The sequence below is a fragment of the Ceratotherium simum genome, chromosome 26 (genome assembly GCF_057802395.1).
Source record: "Ceratotherium simum simum isolate JZ-2026a chromosome 26, ASM5780239v1, whole genome shotgun sequence".
NCBI classification, from domain to species: domain Eukaryota; kingdom Metazoa; phylum Chordata; class Mammalia; order Perissodactyla; family Rhinocerotidae; genus Ceratotherium; species Ceratotherium simum.
The window spans coordinates 15,882,579-15,892,916 of record NC_141925.1 but is presented as its reverse complement, the minus strand read 5'-3'; the positions used below and the strand labels follow the sequence as shown (position 1 = coordinate 15,892,916).

Sequence of the window (10,338 nt, the reverse complement as noted above, 5' to 3'; positions counted from 1 at the left end):
ATGGATCCAGCTCTGAGCCATGGGAAACCTCACTTAACAAGACCTTTCTTACTTCTTTTCTTTTTAAATCTCTGATAACATTATCACGCTTCTGGGTTTTGTTTTATTTTGGCTTTAAGGTCAAGAGTGGGCTGAATGCCCTCCCCCTGGGGACAGAGACGGGGAGTGAGGGGAGAGGGCAGAGAACTATTCACCTGAAGGGTGCAGAGAGGCATCTTTGCCAAGAGACTGGCAGCCAGCTGCCGCCACGGAGCCAAGTTTAAATACAAAATTAAATGGCACCTCTGTTTAAGATATGTTTATGTCAACAAGACCTGTTGGGAGAATGATCTGGAAGAGCACCTGGGGTCAAAATACCTGATTGTAAGCACAAATCTTCCCGAGTCCGCTATGAAAATCACCGCGGGACTATAACAGCCACTCTTGTGCCCCTTTCAATAGAAAATGGTCATTCTGTCCTGGGTGTCTCCACTGGAGGGGGAGGGGGGAGAGGGGAGGGAGGGACCCGGCTCGCAGAATTCACAAACCGGGACGTGCCTCGTGTCACGAGGGTTTGGGATTCAGTTGTTGAAAACTGGGATCGTGCGTTTAGCACAGATCCGTCGGGGTCCCCTGAACAGTGTAAACTTGGGGTGGTCTTCTTGGTTGGGCAAAGCTGAGTTGAACCCCAAACTGAAAGGGAGCACGGTGGCTTTTATACTCCAGTGATGCAATGATTATACCAGCTTACAGGAGTTCTCAGCAGGTGCTTTTTATTAATTGATAAAGAGCTAAGGCTCGGTTTTGATAGATAATATATATTTATTAAATGTATTAATGTGTGTTTTATAATGTACCTTTATCCTCCCCTGGCTGACTGTTGCATACTTATAAAAAAAAATCATTACGGAGATTTCAAGACAATCAATGTGTACCATAAATGACTGTGTATAAATATTACAAATTTAAAAGGTTGTAAAGCATGGGCAGATAGGTTTTATTTTCAAAATGCTGTTCTTAACACAAAAATAAAGGCTTTACTATTTACTTAAGACGTGTGGTAGCTTGTCAGAACCACCCAGTACAATGACTAGGCCTTCGGATCTGCCTGGAGGCTAAGTCTGTGGCATTTTGAATGGAAGGGTCCTGGTTAATAGCAAACCGCAGAACAAATGAGGGTAATAAGTCAGCTTACCCATAAAATGAGCAACTTTCTATAAAACTTCGGGGCCTGGACAAGAAAAATCCTTTGTTATTGTTGTCTGGGCTTAAGTGTCTCATCTTGTTGGGTTTGCAATAAAAGTTAAGGGCCGGTCTCCTTTGGAAATGGTCATAGGCAATAATGTCTTTTTTATGAAAAGAGTGTTCACCAGATAAGCTTAAAACCCACTGCAGAGGTTTGGGGCTTAGATTTAAATACAGATCTTTGTAAAGGCAGCCGAGAGAAGGAAACTGGTAACTAGAGCATTTAAGCGTCTCTTGGAAGTGGAGTTCGTTGCACATTTTAATGGTGGCTAGTGTAGAACACTCCTGAGGCACTGAAAAAATATATGGAGGAAAAGAATAAAGTTTGGGGATAAAGCAGAAAGCAGAAAGTTAAGACTAGTACTTTCTTATAATAAACTCTTGGCACTAAAGCACATTTGCAACAAATCTTATCTTGTGCAGAAAAGGTTCTGTATTCACATGTACCGAATCAAGTCCTTAAGGAAATCACAGTGGAGGAAGCATAATTAGGACATGTTCCTCCAGTGGGGTCATTGGCGCTCAGAAGGGAAAGGATACCAACAGAGGTTAAGGTGGTGGGGTCTTAGCTGCAGCCTCTTCCTCATCCTCCATCTTGCATTTCACTGCAAAGAGATGAAAGAGAAAGTCAGGAGCGATGTACATACCTAGACAGGCTTGTTATTTGGAAATCGAACACTGGGAAGTGTGGAGAAGGTCAGTTTCACCAAAACCCATCCGGCAGCCACTGTGGTTCTGGCGCCACGGATCCAGTGAGGAAGAAGAGGGCCATTGTGCCCCAAGGGCGGCACCTGAACTTTCAATACCGCTTCACGCCCTGTTCGTGGCCATTCTCAGATCAGTTCAGAAGGTCAGAAATGTGCTCTGCAGGTCGGGGGAACTGAAGGAAGGAAGCTCTGCAAAGACGCTGACAGATTCCAAGCTCGGCTCAGCGCCGTCTGTCACCACTCCCCTGTTCCCTCCACCCACCCAAAATTAAAAACTCAGGATAACACTGGGGTCAATACTAGGTCAGAAGAGAATCTTTTCTAGTGTTTCATGGTCTGGACAAGAATGTGAGCTGGGTGATTTCCTGAGTCAGCCAAACAGGAAAGTCAGCTGAACACCGAGTATGGCACTATTTGTAAGCGAAATTGTCCCAACAGATAAAAGCCCCTCTCCCCAAAAATAGGGAAACCCGGATCCCTGGGTTGGGGAGGGGGGGATCCTTTTGGAAAGACCCTCTCTTTTTTAATAAGTCTTTGCTTCTGCTATCCAGGTGCTTGCCCCAGAAGTTAATGCTGGAAGGGATATCCTGAGCAAGGGCGCGGGCTCTGGTGGTTTGTGGAGAGCAGTGCTCCAGTAGGAAGGCTGTTGGGGGTTGTCACCAAGTAGGGCGGAGGTTTCAGTTCAGCCCGTCCTGCTGGTCCTGGTCCTGGTCCTGACCTCCCAGAGACTCAGGGCACACCCTGCCAGACCTGAGCAGGGGGAGAGGTGTGGCCCCCATCGCCTGCGATGCAGTGGGCTGAAGGCTTGCAGCAGCACGGGCTGGCCCAGCAGTCTTGGAGCTGGGGCCACAAAAAGACTTTCCAGGGGCTCGTGGTCGTGGTTTATCCACAGAGTCCATTTCCACACCTTGCGCTTCCACACGCAGACTCGCAGCTGCTGGGCTTCCCTCTCCTGCCTCTCCCCACCCTCATGTTGCCCTGCGTGCAAAAATCCCCAGGGGCCAAGCGAGGAAGCAGTTTGAAATGCTGGCGTCCCCCAGAGTTGCCTTTACTTTCTATGCTTAATAATTATCAATTTATAATGTATGTATTTGACTTTGTGAACTACTAATAATTGTATTAATAACTCAAACCAGAAAAATATTTTTAATACTTGAAGGCTGTGGTCATGGGAAAAATTTTTTAAATTGTTTTAAATGTATATACCTTTTTTGTTCCATGTATATAGAAGCTATGCAAGTAACCACAGGGAAGACCCTATGATGATGACAGTGAATGATCCTTCATAGCTGAGGATGCTCCCCACCTCAGTAGGTGCCCTTCCCACTGAGAACCCACAGATCCATGATGGGGTCCCGGATGTGAATGTTTAGCAACTGAATGGGGGTGGTGGAGTCGTGATCTGTGGCATTTGCCAATTCCATAGCTAATTTTGAGCTATCAGCTTGACCACGGGAGACAGAGTTGGGAAGAGGCGCACACGACCAGACGGGGTGGCTCGGCACATGGCTGCTCTAGATCCCCGCGGGGAGGGATGCAGTGACACCTCAGGTGCAGGATGTTCTCCAGGTGTGGTGGGGGACCAGCAACGTTTGCATCACTGGGAACCTGTTAGAAATGCAAATCCAGGGCGCCCCCTCCAGACCTACAGAATCAGAAACCGAGGTGGAGCCCAGCAATCCGTGTTTTTCGTGTTTTGTTTTGTTGGGTTTTTTTGCCAAGGAAGATTTGCCCTGAGCTAACATCTGTTGCCAATTTTCCTCTTTTTGCTTGAAGAAGACTCACCCTGAGCTAACATCCGCTGCCCATTCTCTTTTTTGTTGGGCGCCCCTGCCACAGCATGGCCACTGAGAGACGAGCGGTGTAGGTCTGCACCCGAGAACCAAACCTGGGGCTGCCGAAGCGGAGCACACTGAACTTAACCACTCGGCCACAGGGCTGGTCCCCAGCAATCTGTGTTTTTAACAAGCCCCCCAGGTGCTTCTGATGAACACGGGTTAAAATCTGAGACCCACTGACCACTGGTTCTCTGCCCTGGCTGCATTTAAGAGGCACCCGGGCAGCTTCTGAAGCCTGAAGGTGCCTGGGTCTCACCCCACACATTCTGAGGTCTGAGCCTCGGGCACTGGTCTTTATCGAAAGCTCCCGTGTATTGCTAATGTTCAGCCAGGGTTGAGAGCCCCAAACTGTGGTTGGAGTCCCTTTAAAGAAAGATGACATAAAGACCCTCAGAGCAGTTCAGAGGAGTCTCAATGTCTCAAAATCTAAGCCGTTTGAAGGACACTCTCTCTGGCCTGCAATTGGCAGACAGACACTCGAGGCTCCTAGTAGTGTGAGGGAAGGAGGGACTGGCTGAGGAATGCCCACCCTTGGGTTTTCTTCAGTTCCTCAGCCCCGCCTGGAGGGAGAATTCACCTGCCGGCCTCTGTCCCAGGATTTTAGCCAATTCCTGTCTGCAACTGCTAACCTCTCTGACCCACCCCTACACTTGGACCTTACCTGGGAAAAAGCCCTTATTATCTCTCAGATCCTCACACAGATCTTGAGGGAGGAGAGTGGAAAGGGATCCTAGGGGCGCGCCTTCAAACTGGAGATTCCAGATAGCACCTCAAGTTGATGGCCTGGACATAAAGGTGGGTGTGGAGCCTCACGGGGGAACCCCCTGGGGCTTTGAACAGTCCCAATACCCGGCCCACCCTGGCCCATCAAGTCAGAATCTCTGGAGGTGGGGAGTGTCCACTGGTGCAACCGCACTGGAAAACTGGCACTAGCAGGTGAAACTGAGTGCGCACGGTCCATGCAGTGCAGCCATTCCACTCCTGTGTCCGTCCCTGCAGAAACCCTTGCCCTGTACACATACCAGGAGACATGCGTGAGGATGTCAGGACAGCAGAAAACTGGAAACAACACAGATGTCTCTCACCCACTGACTGGGTAAGTAAATCGGGGTCTACTTGAACAGCGAGTGTACAGCAGTGAACGCAAATGAACCAGCTACACGTGTCGACTTAGGTTAGTTTACCAACATCGAAGGGAAGGCGCAAGGCGTGGAATAATGCATATAGTGTGGTTCTCTTGACAGCAAATCTAAATGTTGAGGGGTGCATAGAAAGAAGAACGCGACAGAAAAGCAAGAGAAGGATTATCACAAAAGTTTGGGTAAGTGGCTTCACGGGGCGGAGGGGCTTTAAAAGTGTTGACTGTTCAGTTTCCTCACCAGGATGGTGGTTACGTGAGTGTCTGCTTTATAGTTACATGTATTTCATAGTCACCATTGTATGTGTATTTCACCCCCCCCCAAAAAAAAGTTAAAAAGAAATAAAGATGGTGGTGTGTTACTTGAAATTACAAAGTCAACCCATAAAGGAATGGGAAAGAGCAACTGAACCGTTTGAGGAGGATGGGCATGGGATGCTAATCCTCATCTGTCACAGCAGGAAATCAGGAGATAATGTCTAAACTCCTCTCTGTGTTAGAGAGACAGAAGTAACCGCCCAGAGAATCAGCTAAGAGTTCACGGAGATTGCCGTACACGAGGGTGATGATGCTCATGGCGTCCTCTGTTTTATCTTATATTTCGTTTTAACCATGGGAACCACGTGCAAAGATTACTTTACTAAAAATTAAGAAACAGGCGCTCCTTAGTGGTTGTCCTCCTGGTCTTGGCGGAACGGGGGTACTCAGTGGATGGAGGCAGCGAGGGAGGAGGCAGCCCGGGAGAGGCAGGCAGGGGTGCTTGAATGAAAGAACCCCGTTTCCACCTTAGTTCAGAGACATCATCGTGGTTGGCTTCCAACAACAACAGACAGATGCCTCCATGCCCCTGCATCGTCCTTGTCCCCTTCAGCAGGCTGGTTCGCAGCCAGTTCCGGAAGGGCTGGGAGGGTGGAAAATCCCGGAGAGATGCGCCAGCCCTTCAGCTTCAATTAAAGGCGATGTGACAAGCAAGGTCCCGAATACTGATGAGACTCGTTTAGTTCCCTCCTCCTGGTCGCCCTCATCCTCTCCTGCTCCAGTCTGACGGGGCTGAGAATTCAGGACAGTCAGAGAAGCTGCCTAAGGCTCGAGACATAGGGAGGAAATTCAGGGACCACGGGGTCATCCAGCCACTCATTCAGTGTTGCCCAGGTGTGGCATCAGCATGAAGGATCACTTGGGGCAAAAATAGATTCCCGGCCCAGACCTTTAGAATCAGAGTCTTCAGGGGCGAGGCCTGGGACTCAGCATCTCCCCACTTCTGTGCTTTGAGTGATCCCTTTGATGTGACACGTTTGGGAACGAGCGCTGTATCACTCAGCCATCCTTCAGTGTCTGTTTCCTGAGGGCCCAGGTCTGAGACAGCACCTGCCTCCTGCGGGTGCTGGGAGGAGCAAACGAGACAAGGCGGGCAAAGTGCTCGGCACCCAGCCTGATCCGGAGTTAAGCACTCAACAAATAGGAGCTATTATTATTTTTAGGGCATAGTCTGAACTCAAGGAGCTCACATTCTAGAGGGGGAGGCAGGAAAATCAACAGGGAATTATAAGAACCAAGAGATGCTCACACACCACAGAGAGAAGTTGCTTCAATACATGCTCATCCATCACACAGCTGTGGACCGTGACAGTGCTGGGTCCTGAGTCACAAAGAGGAGACTGGTTCACACTCTCAAGTCAGCAACATATATAAGAAACCTTAAAATATTAATTTTTATCCAATTAGCACCCAGTTTCTAGGATTCCAGGAAAATAATAAAAGCGAATACTTCTGTGGTACTTACTGAGCCTTTTACACACACAAAGTGATGCTGTTATCCTCCCCAGCCTCCCAGATGAGAAGACTGAGGCACAGGCAGGTTGTGTAACTTGCCCGAGGTCTCACTGTGGGCTGTCTGGCTCCCACACTCACGCTCGTAACCTCTACACGGTCACAGTCTCACAGCTATCTCTCACTAGGGAGACGAAGACTTCCGTCATCAAAGACGGGACAGGGATGTACTCAGACGAAGGTGTCCACTACCACATCATTTACCACAGAAACAGTTCGGGAGCAACCTCAATGCCCAACCCTTGGGGAACGATTAGGTATCTGATAATTTATAAACTTGGTAAAATATGATGAAGCCATCAAAAACGTGGTGCTTCTGCCAAGTTTGAAGGAACAGGGAGAAATGTCAAGGGGAACATACAGGGGGGCACTTTCCTGTAAATGTCGAGGATGTAAATTTGAAAGTGCTCAATACCAAAAGTTAACACTGTCTCCCAGGGGGACGCTGAGGCGTCTGTCTGCTGGTGTGGGAAGGCAACCATGATGTTGTCTCTCAAGGTGAGGTGGACCCCGGGTTCTTTCATTCAGTCATCTCTGCCCCTTTTTCCTTCTCGCCTTTCTGAAAAAACATCTTTTTTGAGAACAAGTAGTTCCTATTTTACAACCATTCCTAGGTGAGATCTTCAAAGCACATCCTTTAAATATGACTGCCCTGTACAAAATTCACTCCCTCCAAAATTACATTGAGGCCCAGCATCCCAACTACATTAAAAAAAAAAAAACTAAACAGATAAAACTATTGAAAGGAAATGGATGAATTTTTTCCCCAAATGTCTATAATATACATGTATTGCTGTACAATTGGGAAAAACTTTCTTTCTAAAAGAATTATCAGAAAATATACCCGACAGAAGGAAAAAAGACCTACACAGGAATCAACAACTACACAGTATTAGCACCATCAGTCAGAGACCAAAGACAGGGAAAGGCAGGAAGGATGAGAAACGGGGTCAAGTGGCATTGGGGAGCTGCAGAGTCCTGCAGCTGCCGGCGTCCCAGGACGGCCAGACCCGGTGTGGGAGGCCCTGAAGAGACCCACCCAAAGGTGAAGATGCCTTAGTAGAGCTGACCATTCCAAAAACAGGAAGGAAATGTTTGCTAGGCCAAGTTTCTGATGGATGAATTGCTAGAAAAATGTTCCCCCTCAGTCTGCTTGCTAATGGAAGGGCAGACTGTGGAGTCAAGCAGACCCCGTATTCACATCCTGGCTCTGCCACTGAATATCTGGGTGACCCCTCACCCCCTGCCTCAATTTCCCCATTTGAACTATAAGTATAATAATCTCGACCTCACAGAGTCCTTATGAAGAGGAAAGGAGATCACATATTTAAAGTACCTGTGACAGGGATTCGCACACAGTCGGTACTCAACAAATGTGACTTCTTTTCCCCACAGTGGACTATAGAAATATATGTGAAATGCTGCAAAAAGAGTTCACTTAGCATCTTTTAAAATTCATAACATGTCACTCATCTGAAAGTTATTTTATCTTACAAGCTCAGCTATCAAACACAGCCAAGAACTTGAAAGTAAGTGGAAGCAGCTAACGTAGATATTCTGGAATGTGCCCCAAACTCTGGTGTTTTAGTCATAGGAGAGCTTCTGAGACCTCTCTGCGGGCACGTGTCCTCATTCTTTCAACATCATTTTGGCGAGCTGAGCTACCAGATATTCCAAGAGCATAACTGAGTTTAGGAATGAAGTGGTGTCCCAAGGGCTGATAAGCACATAAAAAGGTGTGCAACGTCATTAGTCATCAAGGAAATTAAAGCCACGATGAGAGCTACAACACACCCACCAGGAGGGTTGAAATGAAAAAGATTCATCATACTAAGCGTTCTCAAGGATGCACAGCAATTGGAATGCTCACGCATCGCTAGTGGGAATGTGAAATGGTGCAACCACATTAGAAAATGATCTGGCAGCATCTTCTAAAATTAAATACATGTATACTTTCAGACCCATCAATTTGACTCCTGGGTAATCTGCAACTGAAGTGAGTATTTACATCCACCAAAAAACATACAAGAATGTTCATAGGGCCGGCCCTGTGGCTTGGTGGTTAAGTGCGCGCGCTGCAATGCTGGTGGCCCGGGTTCGGATCCCGGGTGCACATCGAGGCACCACTTCTCCCTCCATCCTGAGGCCGAGTCCCACATACAGCAACTAGAAGGATGTGCAGCTATGACATACAACTATCTACTGGGGCTTTGGGGGGAAAAAATAAAATAAATAAAAAGAATGTTCATAATAGCATTTTCATAATAGCCAAAAAGTGGATACAACCCAAGTGTCCATCAATAAGTGAACAGATATACAAATTGTGATGGTAGTCATACAAAGGAATACTACACAGCAATGAAAAAGAGCCAGCTACTGTTACCCTCAACATTTGGTTGAATCTCCCATACATGGTCTTCAGGAAAAGAGGCAAGGGATAAAGGAGTCCATACTGTGGTTTCCATTTATATGAGTTTGAGAATAAGCAAAACGATTCTATGGTGATAGAAGTCAAAATAAAGTCTGCCTTGGGGTCAGGGGCTACTGACTGTGCAGAGGCATGAGGGAGCCCGCTGGGGTGCTGGACATGTCCTTTATCTCGGTCTGGCTGGTGGTGACGTAGGGGGTATGTATGTAGAAGTTCTCAGAACTGTATGATTATGACCAGTGCATCCTACTGTACATAAGTTTTACCTCAACAACAGCAAAATAAAATAAAATTAGAAAAATGGGGAGGAAGAGAACAGGCACCAAAATCTAAGGACCTTTTAATTCAGATCCAGGGCAAAGAGTCTTAGGTGCCTCAGCAGTCCTTGAGGAAACAGCACTTGCAATAGAATATTGACAACTTTGCATAATTAATCAGGAAATTTGCATTTACTGAATGCTGGACGTTATGCTCATTTATCCTCTCATTTAATCCTCCCAGCCACTCTGGAAGTAGACGCTATCATTATTTCCATTATACTGATGAGAAAATTAACGTTCAGAGGCGCTAAACAACTTGCCCAAGGTCACACAGCTAAGTAAACGGCCATGCCAAGATTCTCAGCCTGGTTTGTCTGAATCCAAAATCTTAACCATCATGTCATACCAACTCAGAGTAAGAATTGGGGCCCTTGATCCTGACCCAGAATAATGCAGTGGAGTTTAAAGTCATGTTCCACACTTTCCAATTAGAAAGGCAAGGGAGTATACAATATATATTACCAAGATTTTATTTCTTTTCTGTTTTATTGAGCTGAAAATTTAAAATCAGATTATTTTTCCATTACAAAAGCAAAACATAGTCATTATAGAAAATTTGAAGAATACAGAAAAGATATGAAATAAAACAACAAAAAAACTCCATGTCCCCCCATTGGGAGAAGAAATCGTGAAAGATCTCCTTTCTAAAAAGAAATAAATATTGACATTCAGGGGTAAATGTCGGTAGTCTGGTAAGTTTACCTCCCATCCTGGACAGTGCCAGATGTTGGGGTGTGTTTTGAAGAAAGCTGAGCCAACTTGGAAGCCACAAGGCACTGGGGTGACTCTGACAGTCTTCAATGTGCGGTAATTAAGGCTTTCTGTTGTTGACTTCTAAACAATGTTACTAAAG

General features: G+C 46.6%; 1 protein-coding gene across 1 annotated transcript in view; it reads right to left on the bottom strand.

The window, feature by feature from the left end:
- Positions 1–561: 561 nt before the first annotated feature.
- Positions 562–10,338, bottom strand: part of IQCK (IQ motif containing K) — a 117,372-nt gene continuing 107,595 nt past the window's right edge. The window contains exon 9 of the mRNA XM_087417064.1: positions 562–1,829. Within this exon, the coding sequence (XP_087273190.1) occupies positions 1,774–1,829 (56 nt within the window). The 3' untranslated portion in view covers positions 562–1,773. The remainder of the gene's footprint in view (positions 1,830–10,338) is intronic.